This window comes from Hippoglossus stenolepis, chromosome 10 (assembly GCF_022539355.2).
Source record: "Hippoglossus stenolepis isolate QCI-W04-F060 chromosome 10, HSTE1.2, whole genome shotgun sequence".
Lineage (NCBI taxonomy): Eukaryota > Metazoa > Chordata > Actinopteri > Pleuronectiformes > Pleuronectidae > Hippoglossus > Hippoglossus stenolepis.
This window is the reverse complement of record NC_061492.1, coordinates 7,781,884-7,798,196: the sequence shown is the minus strand read 5'-3', so window position 1 is coordinate 7,798,196 and position 16,313 is coordinate 7,781,884. Positions and strand designations below refer to the sequence as shown.

At 41.2% G+C, this 16,313-nt stretch overlaps 1 protein-coding gene across 2 annotated transcripts in view; it reads left to right on the top strand.

Moving 5' to 3' along the window:
* The window catches only part of stxbp6 (syntaxin binding protein 6 (amisyn)), a 58,976-nt gene that overhangs the window by 32,468 nt on the left and 10,195 nt on the right, over positions 1 to 16,313 (top strand). The window contains exons 3-5 of one of the 2 annotated variants that reach the window (XM_035168429.2): positions 12,298 to 12,428; positions 12,542 to 12,707; positions 16,156 to 16,254. In XM_035168429.2, coding sequence (XP_035024320.1) covers positions 12,298 to 12,428; positions 12,542 to 12,707; positions 16,156 to 16,254 — 396 coding nt within the window. The remainder of the gene's footprint in view (positions 1 to 12,297; positions 12,429 to 12,541; positions 12,708 to 16,155; positions 16,255 to 16,313) is intronic. The other variant, XM_035168430.2, reaches the window with a different exon arrangement.

Below are 16,313 nucleotides of genomic sequence, written 5' to 3'. Positions count from 1 at the left end.
ACTTTGAAGATGAACGGACGACAAAAGAATGACGCTGAACACTTCCTGCTAAAGAAGGAAGGAAAGGAAGAATGATACCACGGTTTAATATTGTTCTCGCACCCCCGCACTTCCTGCTACATGATTAATGGAAAGACCAGATGGACTCTCATTGACTGAGGGAACAGATGAAACTTTTCCTGCCTCGTTCGTGATCCATCCTGGCAGAATAGCAATCTGTGCCCCTTCAGCGTAAGTCTTTGTTTTTGTGACAGGTCTCAAGGGGCCGTTATCGTTCCTCTCTCTGTGCTCTGCGGTCACACATTGGTTGAACTGTAACTCCCTCTGATCCGGCAGAGATGAACCTTAAGCTCAGGATGTGGCACTTGCAAGGAAACTTTGACTTTTTGGGGAAGTTTGCTTGTTCACCCGCAAACCCTCACTCAGAATTTAAGTTTGAAATCTGATTCATTTCTCTGCTGAGTTTACAGAGATTGGTCCGGGTTGTGTTTAGAATAGATTATTTGAAGGAGTCTGACCAGGAGTAAACAGCTGACATTTCAAAACTTTGGAAAACTTTCCAAAACTGTAAATGATATGACTTTAGGCTAGAAAAACAAGATAACAGATGAAGTAAGTTTCCAATACTTCCAAGAGTAACATGGGGTTTTCTTGTTTTTGGCAGAAGTCATTAAGCTCACTACTCTTCCAGTCTTTGAGCTAAGCTTTGCCAACTTGTCTTGGCAGCAAAGTTAATATCCCAAACTGTCTAGCGTGTTCATTAGGAGAAAATAAAAAAAGACTTAACTCTCTGTGTAAAGTTTCCTATATGTAGTGTTTTGTCAGTGAGCAAGGTTTGAACTGTACCTCACTCTTGCATTGTCATCGTTTGTGCTGTGCCTGGGACCTCGATCAGCAAGAATGCATAACTCTTTTTTAAAATCTCTGTTCTTCCTCTGCAAAAGTTCCTAAAGATGAAGAGTAATCTGGTAAATAAGCCACTCAGGTGTCCCCAATGTGGAGAGTGGCTGAGAACCAATATAAACAACCAGTGAGTGAGCCTGGAAGCCTAATTGAATACTCGAAGAGAGTATGGATCTGGATTTCAGGTTTGTTAATGTTGACATCGGCAAACCTTTCCAATATTTCACTGTTTTATCCCCTTGATGCACTTGGCGCAACCACTCAGCAACCACTGGAATTTACTTCTAAATTCCAAACCCTCTCACTACAAGATCGCAACATACATTCATCAGTGCACAGATAAAGTGTAACACCCCCCAAAGCCTAGACTGCATTTGGAGTAATCCTTAACTTCACGAGAGAAATCCAGGGTGTGCAGAATCTTTGTTTATTATATCACTGCATGAATATGTTCTCTACATACCAATGTATACACTTATGTGGTCAGGCCACCCCCATATATATATGTTCTTACCCATGACTCCTTTGTAATGCAATGAAGTATTTCAGCTCCTCTCCTACTCCTGCTTTGATCAAATGCACCTGACAGCTCTAATGGATTTAAACAGTGTAAAATGAAATGAATGTGACCCTCACGTCCTGGATAACCTTCCACTATCCACTAGCCTTTTACTACCATACACATCATTTTGGGAACTATCCCTTAGTTAATCATCATCTTCCAGTTTAATATACTACATATGTGCCTTAAAAAGGCCTCTAATTGCACACATCTGTCAGCACTGAGTCATCTTTGAGATTAGGTCATGTCATCTGTACATAAACGGCTGCTATGATGGGGGGAAAAAAATATCCAGCAGAGGCATAAAATAATTAGGCCCTAGGCACCTATTATTATAGTTAGTGTTTTTTTATTTATATAATTGCAATTGGTGTAGAGGAACCAATTCAAAATGATATTGTAATAACTCCTGGGCTTTGGTGTTGTCCCCTAAGAAGCACACTTAATTGAGCCTTCTGTTCTGTACCAGTGCTTTCCACAAGTGACGGCTGTCTGCCAAAGAGACGACTACTCATCAAAGTCCAGGCCGCTCACTCTACGAGGCTCAGATAGTGAAAAGAGCAGTTTATTTAGCACAACTGGAGGAAACTGGGCTTTAGTTGGGGCAGGCTCATTTTATCCATGACAGAATAGTGGCATCACCAGAGGTAGCACCAAATTTGTTCACGGCAAAACAAATTTACTGGCTTGCTTCTCCAAACCCTCGTTGAAAAGTCCTGTGCACAAATGCCTCTTTTGTTCAATGTCATGTGTGGCTCAGTTGATTTAGCTTCAAGACCTTGATCACACTGTGCACTCTACAAAGGAAAAACCTCACTGATGCACTTTAACTGAATTGAAAAAAGCATTTTATGGGAACAACGTGTAATTCCAATCGATATAGTCCACGAAAGGAGACTACGATCACTAAAGTAGAAAGCTGGATCAGAATCATTTAAAAGAATACCTGCTACTCAAGTACACTGTACAGTGTGGTCTAATTTCTGGAGGAGGGTGAGGAGTCCTCACGGAGCCTGTTGGCAGTGAGGAAGACTTATAACTGCTCCTTACCGTCCCTCCTGGGTCACATGCCACATCTACCATGCTCCCTGACATGTATACGTCGTAATCCGTAAGCAGATTCTGTTGTTTCATGAATGTTGCTAGAAGAACGGCTGGTGTAGCAGTGAATGTTCAATCTTTAATCAACCTTGAAGATGATTTCTCATGTTCTCTGAGTGCATGGTTTTTGTAAGGATGACTTAAAGGTTAGTTCTCAGGCAGATTAGAGCTGTAGACTGCAGGAGTTTGACTTGATTCCTTTTACTGAATGAAACTTCTATATACGCCACATGAAATATTGACATCTCCTTGCAATACAAAGAAAGTGTGTTTATACAGTACGTGATAAGAATTGTGAACGTGACCCTCGCTCAATCCCTGACACAAACATCTACACACAAACATCCACACACACACACACACACACACACACACACACACACACACACACACACACACACACACACACGCAACTGTTAGATGGTGCTTTTTGGTATATAGGTGTTTTCCTCTTGACTTGAAATGGCAGCAATAAATAAAAAATAGCAATGTTTTTGTTTTTGCCTTAATCCTGTGAAAAGTAAACAGTGCATCAAAGCTGGAAGAACAAACCACCATATAACAGAGTTCTACATGGAATCTTTTTCTTTGCTATTCAGAAACTGTCTTCTGCCGCCGTCGTCCCTGACAAAATATCGTTCTCTGACTTTCCATAACGGTGCAACCTGTCTCCTTTCTTAAGGCTCGTTTCAAACCGAAGAGCGATATGTATTCTTGAGCGCTCGGAGAGGGCCGTGCAATATTAATCCGTGTCTCTCGCCTTCGATATTGCAAACAGACAGTGCTTCACTAAACCTTGTGTAAAACAGAACAGATGGGCTCAGGAAACGCGATCTGGAAACACGCCTGAGATGCAATGCTTTGATTCATCATTTGATTTCCCTTTTTCAAGCTTAAGGTAGAATTAACTAGGGTGACTCACCGGTATTCAATCCAACTCCACCAGACGTTTCGGTAATTGCAATGAACAACTTAAAGTATAGGGGTAATGGATAAATCAGGGCCACGGTAGATGAGTCGTTACATTTCCTCGATTGCAAACATCAGGGACCACCCAGTCGATAGATGAGTACTCTTGTGTTTCCTAAACTGACCATGTATAATGGAGGGTTGGGATGTATTACACCCAGTTGGGTTTGGGGTAAGCGGAAGAATGACATAATGAACGAGTTGTTTTTTTGAGGTACTTTCTAAAGAGATGTCTCTGGATTACGGTAAAACAGGGAGGGCGTGTTTCTGTGATGAACAGCGCGCGGTTATTTGGCTTCATCTGAATGCAACGTCCGCCCCTGCACACAAAACCTGCACATTACTAACAAGGTCTGTCAAACTCTATGTGACCCAGCTTTGACACAGAGGTTGTTTTCGGTTGGAGGATTTCTGGTCCGGGCTCATCAGTTTAGATCATGCTGAAGAAGTAAGTGTTGAGGAATGCACCTTGTTTGGACTGTTTGAAATACAGGCCTAAGCTGTTGCGTGACGATATCCAGATTAGGTTGTTATCAGGTCCTCTTGTATTCACACGTACAGACAACGCACTTTGTATGCGTTTTATCTTCTCCCGCACCAAGCTGAGTTAGTACTGTGGAATGAAATGACCTGATGTTAGTTTGCATACATATATTTACCTTTCCATTTATTTTTATTTCTCACTTCTGCCCTGCAAAGTGGAATATAGAAGTTTAGTCATGCCGATCAGTGAGCAATAAAGTCGTAATTCAATCGTAAAAAACTTGTAATTGGTGAAGTCGTGAAGAAACACAATCAGTTCAGAGTGTACTTGGCCATTTGGGAGCCTAGACAGGCAGTGAGGTATTAACTCCATCCCATAGTATCCCGGTAGGGGAGAAGCCTCAGGTCAGTGCCCCAGTGAAATTAAATATTTCCCCGTATCCAAGGGCTCCGGCTCCAAAGGAATGTCTACTATGTGCACTCGGGCCAAGCCTGAATAGTTCACCCGGCACCGGCTGATGGACGAGCACAGCGGGTCATCATGTGGAATACAGGCGTCACAATAGACCCTGTGTTTCCTCCTTGGTTGTGCACAGGAGCAGGAGGCAAGATGAGACGGAGAAACTTTACTCCGTGAACAGTGTGATTGTTTTTCTCCCTCCGTGTCTGGTGATGAAGTTTTTCCTTTGCTTCTCTTCGTAGAAGATTGATTGCTCATCTTTCAGAGTGATTAAATGCATTCTGTGCTTGTGGCTCTGAACTTGTTTATCACTTGCTATAAGACAACATCTACCCTGTATTTGGTTTAATTTGTTTTTTTGCTCTGTTTCGCAACATTGTTCTATCATTTGGGGGTTATCATTAACAACTTCTGGGGAGGTCGAAGTCTTCAATTAGCAAACTTGCTCAACAAATTCTCACCATCTCACTTCTGTGCCACAGCTGTTTAAATGGCTCCTCTCCCTCTTAACCTTCTCCTCTTCTTTTTTCATCTTCTCACAAACATCCGTTCTGACACCTCAGCAGGAAACATCCGTGGCTGCAGGCTTAAAACCTGTTTATTAAATTCCTTACTAAAGTCGCTACATATATTATGAGTCTGGACAGACATGGATGTAAACTGCAACTTGACAGGTCGGCGGATGCAAACGACCTTAAAGCAGCCATTCTAGTTTCCCTCTGTGATAACTTCATGATTCAACTCCTCAAGCTGCACCTGGAATCTCTGATATCGACGGAAATGTCACAGTGATCAGTCGCGTGTTTGTATTGTAGCGTGAACTGTCAACAGAGCATCTTATCGCCCCCATGACCAAAGTGCAGCTGAGATAGTCTCACTGTGATTCAGTTCAGTAGCTGAGAACAAAGTTTATGATTCAATTCAGGCCATAGTATGAATTGAATTAAAGAGTTACCACATTATTTTACATTTTGTTAATATCCCATAGTATAGACTCTGTAAAAGACATGTTTAAAACCCAAAACATGAAATCTGATGAATATTTCACTGCAGACACAGTTTGTAATTTAATGATATCTGACTTGCTTTGGTTTGAACTCAACTTAAAAAAGCTCTGGTGTCTCAAATGAGAGGGATTGGGATGTCTGACGCCCACGATTCGTCAAGCCTCCAAAATCTTTTTAATGTGTTGTCCTTGGGTGAGTGTTATAATTGTATGGATAACAGATGTGACCGGAGGCAAAAAGGCAGCTATGCTCTCAAAATCATTTTGGGGTTTTGAATTCTGACTGTTTGAATGCGGTCGGATGAAGGAACTGACTTTCACTAGATCCTCAAAGACTCAAAATGTCATTTTCATTCTGAGTGTACAGCTTGAACATGAGCTTATCAATGCTGCTTCATTCACAGGTTAATTCAAATATAAATGCACAAGTTTTCAACAATAATATCTAGTCTCCTGGTGTTGTAGTCATTTTAATAACCATTAGCAGTAACCCTTGTCAGTAACCTCAGTGGTGCATGATTGTTGTTTTTAGTTCAAAAGTTCAAATACACTCATCGGTGGCATAACCCCAAAAAACATGAACTTTTCTTTTTAATGTCTTGCTCAGTTTTTAAAGAATACTTTTTTGTTTCTGTTGAGAGTTTGTAAAACATGTCATTTGAAATCTTAAAGCAGTTTGAGCTTGATTAAAGTGAAAGTCAGATATTTACTATCTGCTTCTCGCTGACTATAAAACAATTTCATGGATAAGATATATTTAGTCATCTGGGATTTATTTGAACTTTATGACAGTCCAACTGAAAGGTTATAGAGATAAATCAATAAATATATATATACCACACAATAGAACTTGTCGAACTCAGATTTATTGCATTGTGTTATTATCTTGGAACAGAATTTATTGTTGTATTGTGCAGCTGTGCATTGCTCCATTGTAACTGTGCTGTTGTGTTCAGCCAATGGTGTCTGTAGCTATTATTCACCATGCTATATACACTCCCTTTTACTTGTGGTGCCTTGCCTCTGCATGTGCACCATCCTGGTGGCGTGTACACAGCAGCCACTGTGTTCCCGAACCAGTGAATAGACTGTGGAGGCCTTTGTTCTTGTTGCTAGTCTAGCCAGTGCTGTGGTTCATCCCAGTGACAGCTTCTTTCTGAAGATAACAGTGTGTTCCTGCTCCAGCAGAGTGGGGGCAGCTTTAAAATAGACCTGTAATCATAGGCCCGGACGGAGAAAAGGGTTAGACATGCTCTCACACGACAGCTCTAATAACACGCTGCAGAACTCAACCTGTAAGGGAAACTGTTTGGATATTTACCTTGCAAGATAGTGTCCTTTGCAAAAAAAAAAGATAGCTCTTTTAAATTCTGTAGCCCACATGCAGGTGATCATTTCAGGCTGTTGCCTCTAGAGATGGGGACATGAAATGTGCAGAATACATCTTTCTAAGAACCTCAACTCCACTGATAACGACTTCAGTGATTCCACAAAGTGTGAAACACATTCTTTGCCTGAGATGAAAGCGTCGTGCGAACTCTTTTCCTCACATGAACTCTGCACTAAACTCACCGCTCACCGCTCGTGATGTGGCCTCATCTGTTTAGTTTGTGCAACCACGTATGATCTATCCCTCGAGAGCATTCCTATTTTACAATGGAGTGAGAGCGTCGGCCAAGCCAAACAGACTACAGTACAACAGATCTTGTGGCCAAGCCCTTTTTTTGTCCATTAACATTTCCTACTATCTTAACAATATCCAAATGGCTTCAAAAGCCTGTTAATTGTGAACAGGCGTCGACCCGGAGTCGCATGTGAACCGCCCTCTCGCTCGCTCTCCCTGCATGAGAGTGACTCGGTTTTAGCCTCTGCTTCTCAGGTGTCTTTTGTGCCATGCAAATAAGATTGCCATGGCAACTGTGTCTACTTAATGTCAGAGCAAAGGGGCCCATTGACTGAAGAGGTCTGATTAGTCAAGAGATCATTAGCCCACATGGTTGAGTAGGGCAGATGGGTAAACATACTTTTATCTTTTAAGCTTGAGTAACAGGGTATTTTTTTAAAACTGTAATCAGAAAGTGTGATACAAATAGAAGATCTGATAGGTTTTTAATTTGGTAAAACTTGAAACAACCAGTGATTCCAAGAGCAACACTGTACTTCCCCACCAGCACAACGACACTTTATCTTCCATATCTGATGTGATCTATTGTTGTTCCCTGGTGCAGGATTTTCATATCTCCGCTCGGATGGCCCAAAAATGTTGATGCATATCATATTTATAGCTCGTGTAAGTAGATTTTTGATAAGCGTCAGTGTTGACAATGAGGATTAAGTTATATCATATGAGGGGAAAGGAAGTTATTAATGTTTTGCCCGTGTGGGTGGTCCTGCTTCAGATTTTATGAGCTTTTCACGGTGTCTCTGGCAAGCTCAGATACTTCTCCATACATTCCACAGTTGTTCCAGATGATCCATGTTTTCACAGTGTTTAATTCAACATTTCCACAAATTCTTGTATGCATTCAAAACCGACACCCTGCACGCTTCTCACATGATCATTTGTGTCGGTACTGTTTTTGCCAGAAATCCCCCAAGTGCTCACATTTCTCTCGTAACTTCCACAACTATTATAACATTCCCTCGGGGCAGAGCTGACCCTGAGAATGTTTTTTCATGTGTGGCGGCCACAGTATGTGAATGGTAGAGTTTGCGTTTTCCTTCAGGGAGCAGAGCTCTATCACAGCCAAGCACAACAAGCGACCGATCCACTGGAGGAAGTGAGAGCATGTCACGATCGGAGCATGAGAAAGGAGCAGGACAGGAACCCCAGCATGGCCTTCCTCTGACAGCCAGCCCTCATGGAAACAATGGCCCTGGCAGCCTGTCAGTGGTCGTGGTCTTTCCCTTGTAACTAGATTCATGATGTAGTAATAACTCGTGTTTGATCATTCAAGAGTTTATTATGTGTTAGTATTCTGAAGTCAAATTGTTTGAGTTGTATCCTCTTCTAAGTGAAGAAGTTATCATATTCTATCCATTTCAGTTAATGAACAACAAGGGAAAATACGTCTTCATCCATAAAAGTTCAAACTTTGTTGTGACCACTCATAATAAAACTGGATTGGCACTCAGTAGAGCACATACCTCTGCCAATCGCCTGCCAGTCGCCTTGAAGCCAATAAAACAAATTATAATCCCCATTGCGGAAGAATAATATGTTTTTTTTGTTAAAATCCCAGCATCATTCCCTTGGTAATGGTCAGAAATAAGTGGGAAAAAAACCCAGGACCACTATATCTAGATTTTCTCGATGTGTGCCAAAATATTATGGGCTCTTTCTCTGCACTCACTCTGTCACTCAGTGATTATATTTATTGTGAAAGCAACATGAGGTTTAATTTCAGGGTACATTTTTTCCTCGCAGACTCATCTTTGATTGCTGTTTCAATAAGGCGAGCTCTCCTAACTTTCAGTAATTGATCAACATGCCGGGGAAGCTACTCAGACAAGGTGGGAGTTAACCGAATATGAATATGAAATAGATTTCCGAGGCTCTGGAGGGTGTCTGGCACTTTGATTAAGACCTCAGTGATGATGTGTTGACAATTTAGCTCTGTCCTCGAGACGCCTCGTCACTTCCACAGAGATATAGTCACATATATAGTAGATGAGTTTAGTAGTCAGGTTTTAGAGAAATGTTAAAGTTTGGTTTAAAGGTTTGGTGCCAGTGGATTGTGTTTGAATGTGCAGTAAATGTTACTCCCCATGTGAGCAATGATGAGTTTCTCGTGTTTCATGCCATTTCTCCACTGTTCTAATCCTGGAGTCGGTGTGATTGTTTCAAAAGGCAGACTCACCACGGAGCCTGTGATAAATATGCTAATGCAGGGACGTCTCTCTCAAAGCCTCTCTCAATTGCACTCATTTATTATCCTGAATTTATTTTTCATCTGTTATGTTGTACAATATGCTCCAGGTTGAAAAAAGAGATTACAACCAATAAACCATGAGTACAGCTTATTGTAAAATCACTGTTTCTGTATTCATGCCTCCGCGTCAGGGTGTTTAACGTTTTCCAGTCTGTCCCCCTCATTCTTGTGAATAGATCTCAAGAAGGACTCTTCAGATTTGGTTAAAAATTTCAATTTGACTCAAGGGTGAAGTGATGAGAATATCACAAAAACAGTTTTTGTCTTGAACATGATAATTCAAAACTGGCCTTTGGGAGCCTCTTCAAATTATTAGTCCAGGAAAGAAATGTCTGCAGATTTAACATAAACTTGGTGGCAGTAATTCTAGTCTCAGTCTGCTGCGTCCCACTTGCATGCAGCCTGGCAGATTTGGCTTGGATGGGAGATCACATCATTATCACATAGCTGACATCGTGCTGGGCTGAAACAATTGGTAGATTTTATGATATAAAAAATACCAAATATTCACTAGTTGTAATTGTGGCTGCAGCAGTTTTTGTTTGAAACCAACGTAAATTAATTGTGTTTGATTTTTCCCAGATTCTCAGCCCTGTACAGTTTGGTAGTAGGATGATTCTGGAAGGATAAGTTGGAGGTGAGGCTCATGTCTAAGAGAGAGATGGTTTCTTGTTGAATTCCTACTCTCTCGTGTTTTATCTCTCAGCTACCAACGTGAAACCTGAAACCACTTTCTACCAAATCGTTTCAGACAATGTAGCTCTGTGCATTAGTCAATCATTTGCCGTGAATGTGGCTTAGAGACAAATTATTCTTGCTGCGAATTCATTGACCTCAGTTTCCGGACGTCTTCCCTTCAACACACCGGTTCATTACATGCAGCTGTCATCGTCTTTCTTCTATTAGCCTACTGTGTGACCCGAGACAGCTCTGATCACTCACTTCATCTGTTTGTCATGGCTGTGGCTGTCGGCTTGAATAAAAATAAATCCTCAAAGAAGGGAATCAAAAAAGAAGTATCTGCCAGTCTGCCTGTACTGTATCTGTCTGCCTTTGTCTGTTCCACCCTGCAACCTCGGCGCCGCACCTCGAGTATTAACTGCAGCTGTCTAAATGGATACACAAAAGAAATCCAAACATTCCTCCTCTCAGGGGAGTTCACTTACTGAACGCATCACCTGATCTAACACTCAGCCCCCTACCTATATTTTTTAAAAATCCAATCACGGGTGTGGTGGAGCCTTCACAAAGCGACCCTGAACAAAAGGCTGAAGTAAAACATGACAGCTGGCAGGATAGCCGTGTTTTTTTTGGAGAGACGAGAAGCAGAGTGTCGGGCAGCAGCAGTGAAAGTGACCCGGACACTTCCCTTTCTGTCTGAGATGACACAACGGCAAATATGGGACAGAGAGAGAGAGAGCGGAAGCAGAGGTTCGCTGCCGGGGTTAAAAAAGCAACACAGGAGCACGTTGCCCCTGAGCAAGACAAAGGGGTTCAGTGTCCAGACGCACACACATCCAGCTGCGAGCCTCGGTGATCTGTAAACACGTGGTCGGGGGTCATCTCTATATAGGAAGAGTCGAGCATGGATATTCAGGGCAAGGACACAAGTGGCCAAGTTGAGGACAAAGTGATGAGGTCAGTGGACAGAAGGTGAAAAGTCTGAGGAAAGTTATTGGCAGCTGAAAAAGAATCCTGGTTAGTCATTCATGAATATTACACTTTATTGGCCTATTTATTTTTGGTCTTGTGAACGCGACATCCCTGGAACACCTTGATGGTATTTCTTCATATTTGGTACAAATGTTCACTTGGACTCTGAGATGAACTGATTACATTTGGGTGATCGATGGTCAAAGGTCAAGGTCACAGTGACCTCTCTAAACCCTTTCTTGCCTTCTCTAAGAATAAGAAGTAGAAACTGATGTCATATTAAAAAAACACTTGTTTGACATGTAACAAAAACAGCAATTTCCATTCGATGGCTTAACAAGGAACAACAATTTACTTTCTTTGATTCCCCTAAAAATTGTTTAGTAGATATAAACATGTATATTTTCTGATCTGTCTGCAAATCATTCCATTCATAATAAGAATATTTACTTTTTTGCTGTACATAAAATGTAGCTATTCTTTTCCTGAACCGCACAAAATACAACTTGTGAACGCACCGACCGATAAAACCTTTGCAATACCTAATCATTTTAATGGCAACACAATGTTTCACCCCAGTTTGTTGTTGTCGTTAGTGAGCTGTTTAAAGCCAGTGCCTCAATGCTTGAATGTGTAATTTGTTAGCCACTTAGATTATGTCAGCAAGTGCAGCGGAGGAAATACATCACTTGTGTGGAGATTAATGAGTTGTGCTCAGCACTGTATAAAACCACTCAGCTATTTGTACTTAGACAGGAGCAATACAAGTGTTTGTGTTCTCCAAACCAGTTGTGTAGAAATGTTTGCTTTATTTAGCTGAAATACAACAGATATTCATCACACAACATGTATACAATTATAGCAGTTTGACAGGGTAACAACAAAAGCCAAATCCATGTGTAAAGGTTTTGTCTCTTCATGGCTGGGCTCTGTCTTCTCATGAGAAATGGTATCAGGGTCTCTGTTGATATTGGCGCCAAAACTGAATTGTCCATTGTTAATGGATCCCTTTGTTTCTGCCGCCCACAGAAAGAAGCTTATTCCTTTTTTGCGTGACTCTTAATATTCCTCATCTCGTGACTCAAACTATCACATTCATCCTAATCTAAACTTCTGCATGTCATCTGAAGAAGTTGCACAAAGACCTCGTTCTCTGGAATTCAATGTAGGTGTGTGGAGTTGCTGCAGCATTCTCACGTGGTGTGTTTTCTTGCTTTTGTTTCCACAGTGACGAATAAGAAACCTTCCCACTTATCCATCACGAAGGTGAAGCAGTTTCAAGGATCCTCCGCCTTCATAAAAAGGTCACAGTGGACGATTGACCAGCTACGGCAGGTCAACGGCATCGACCCCAACAAAGTACGTCATTTTGACTCTCTCTCAGCCACTGGTATTTATTTAGTGAATATACCCTCGAGGATCCGTAGAGACAAAATAACTTTCCCCACCCTCTCACTGTTTATCTCTCCTAGGACTCTCCTGAGTTTGACATGATGTTTGAAAATGCTTTCGACCAGTGGGTTGCCGGTTCAGCAGGAGAGAAGTGCACCTTCATCCAGATCCTCCACCACACCTGCCAGCGCTACAGCGCGGCACGGAAACCAGAGTTCATCAACTGTCAGTCCAAACTGCTGGGGGGTAAGACCGTTTAAAAAGCCCCCCCCACTCTTCTGGGTTGATATTCCTGTTGATAACACAGTGGCTCTGCAGTGACAGACTCGCTGCTGTCACACTGTGCTGTAAGCCAACCCGAATCTGATTATGTACGATGACAACCAGCACCTGCTGCGTATGAAAATGCATATTAAAATGCTTATTCGCTCGTACACAGCATCTGTTGAGCTCTCTGTCGAAGTGAGGTCGACGAGGATGTCCAACAAAATGCATCAGCTGTGACTCAAAGCACAGATTGACACAGATCGACTGGTTTTACAGCACAGAGAAAATACAACACTAAGCAATAATTATTCTCTAATTTATATGACTTTAATATTTCGCCGTGTGTGTCTGAAGTGTGAGACTCATTCGTTTTGATGGGTTTCCACCCTTTAGAATAACATTGAAGTGCTGTAACAGTCCCTTAATTATTGTCTGACACTGATATTAAGTCTGTGAGACTGAGGAGAAACAGTCAGTCCAAAGCTAACCTCTCCCTGTGAAAATAACATGGATTTCATGCCCGACGAGTAAAGTGAAGACACGCTGAGCAAACATGTCCAAACACAACCGATTCCCAAACAGGTCGGTGTGAAATGTGAAAGTAAAACCACATAATTGGTGATATCCTGGCTGCAAAGGATTTGTTTACCTGGTAGGTGAAGGGTTGTCTTGTTGTTTTCTGCAGTGCAACCCAGTAGAGAATGCAGCATGCTGCGTGTCTTGATCAGATATTGATCTGTTTACCCCCCCCCACGCCTCATCTGTGAGCACCACTCAACCTGTTGTATTATTCATGGAATTATTTATGGAAACCCCGTAACCGCCTGCAGGTTGTCCATCTGCCCCACATACAGGAATCAATTACCTTTTACAATTACAGTTTACTGTGAGAAAGGCGTTGAATTAATAATAATTGATATTGAAAATGTGCACTTTTGTTAAAGCTGTCACTCTTTATGCAAAAAAAAAGATTTTTAGGGATTTCTGGGTGATGCCTCAGCTTTGGAAAGTATTTTTTATCATTCAAATCTTGAATGAGAAATATTTTATTTATCTCCGGGAAAATTGTGTTTTGTTAGTTATAATAGACTGGAAATGTATACAGATCTAGAGAATTATGATACAAAGACAAAAGAAATATACATAACTATTTGAAAAATAAGATGTATTTAGAAAAGAACTTAGACAAAAATAGGTAAAATACGTTTAAAACAGTATTAACAACAGCTAAGATATAGGTCTAAAAAATAATGAGGAAAAAAGTAACCTGTAATATAGAGTAAATGTGGAAAATATACTGTATGGTCTATAAAGTAGGAGAGTGTGTGTGGTACTATAATTACCGTTTGCTTTCGCTCCTTTCCTCAGCCTGTGTGTGGGATCCCACTATCTGACCATTCATGACCAAGATGCTGCCTCTCCTTCTTATTCTGTTACGTTGCCTTGACCTCCCTCCTACTCCACAAACCCTGACCATGTGAAACTTGCTTACATGTACCCCTGGTGCATAATGTGGCCTGTTAATGTGTAGGTGGGAAGGAAGTGGTGTTGGGGAGAGCACTGAACCCAGGGGTCTTTAGAGTGGGATGGATTATTCAGTGTAAATGTTCCACATCATCCAAACGCCTCCAGTAGATCTGAAAATTACACTTACACTGTTATTTTTACTGCACAAGTCATAGATGATTATCAGGCACATAGCACAGCCTCGTAATATATCGATGAATTTACCGACATAAATGTCCTATTTAAAAAACACGTTTTAAGGGCCATGAAACCAGGGTCTGTAGCATCATCTATTGATCTAGCTATTGACACCGTGCTGGAAATCCTTCAGGGTGATGATCTGATAATAAACTCCTGGCTCCCAGTGTGTGTGGAGGGACGCTGTGCGTGAGACGGATGCAAAAGTTGACAGTTCCCCCCCCGCACTTTGTGACAAGAGGAACAGTGAGGATTCCGGCCCGAAGCCATCTGTGTCTACTCCAGTTTAAGTCTCACACCAGTGCAAAACAAAACTCATGACGCTGCTCAGGTGTGGGACCATAACTGTGGGAGACTCTACCTGCAGAAAAAACATCCCAGGGTGGCAGTCGCATGAAAAGATAAAAAAAATACACGGGTAATTCAGGAGAGAGAAACTAAGACGCGCAAATCGGTGCAATAAAAACATTTGGTTTAACGCCCCTTGAAGACAAACATGTGTTGTCATTCAAGTTAACAAGCACATGATTAATGTAGCGGATGTTACTGCCAAGTGACAGATCTCTCAGGACGGGTTTTGGTTCGTACATGTCTGAACTGGGGATGTTAAAACTTGACAATGTCAGCAGTGCCAGCAGCTCGGTTCTTCACACGCCTCATCTCGATCGGTTTTCCCAGGCTGACTCCACGAGATCCTGTCAATCTTCAGTTGAAAATGATAGTAGACTGCAAGCAACGGCCATGTAGTCAATGTGATTCATCAATGACTGTTTACATGGACAGTTTGACACCAATATTCCGATATTAACCCGATTCAGCTGATAGTCTGAAGAAGACACTGCTGTGTAAACAGTGTTTTCTGATTAACTTAACCCAGATAAGGTCATACTCTGAATAAGTAATAATCAGATTATGATATTTGGAGTATTCCGACCTGAGTATGATAATATGATGATATGTATGATATGTCTGATTCGCAGTATAACATCCTATAGTTCTCAAAGCATTTTGCGACATTGACATAGTCCAACTGCTCGGTGACGCATGACCTTGGTGTAAACAAGTTGGAAAAATAGAGAGGAGTTGCAGCTTTTGCCAAATTAGACGTTAGAGGATATAATGACACAATGATGTCATAATCAGGGTTTGTGCTGTAATATGTAAACGGTAATGTGAATAGAATATTCTATTAGCATCTCATGTAAACACCATAATCAAAATAGCTCTCTGACTCTCAAAATGTGTATATATATATATATTAGAACAATAAAGGATTTGATGTGGATATGCAAAGCAATTTCAATAAAACATTTTAGATTCAAGGTTGAAATTGAATTCAGTAAGATAAGTGGAAGCTTTTAAACCTGCAACCTGAGACAAACTTGTCATGGACTTTCTTGGAGAGTGTTTGGCTTAAGACTACTTCAGTGTGTTGTGAACAAGCGTAAAGTGGATTTTTTGCCAACATGTCTCACTAGTTAAAGTTCCTGAACATAAAATAACCATTAATACACGTTTCACTGTGCAGTATCCATTTTCCCCAACAGATAAATGATATAACAGTAACCAGTTTTAACAGTTGCATGACAATTACAAAGAACTGAACCCTTTAACTTGTGGTTTCATTTCCCAAAACAAATAACCCATCTGGACTAATTTCAAAAACCATATCCTGTTGTAAACATCCAATCTGACCATGACTGTTAATATTTTCTCACCGCAGAAGGCCGAGCTGTAGATTCAGTCATTTTCCGTTGCAAGGTCTATTTGAACAGAAAGAGGAAAGAATTTGTTTCCCGCCACGGTCATCTGCTAAGACAAGGTAAGACAATGGTTTACAAAACAACTTGGAAGAAATGATTCCTTACTAAAACATGATGA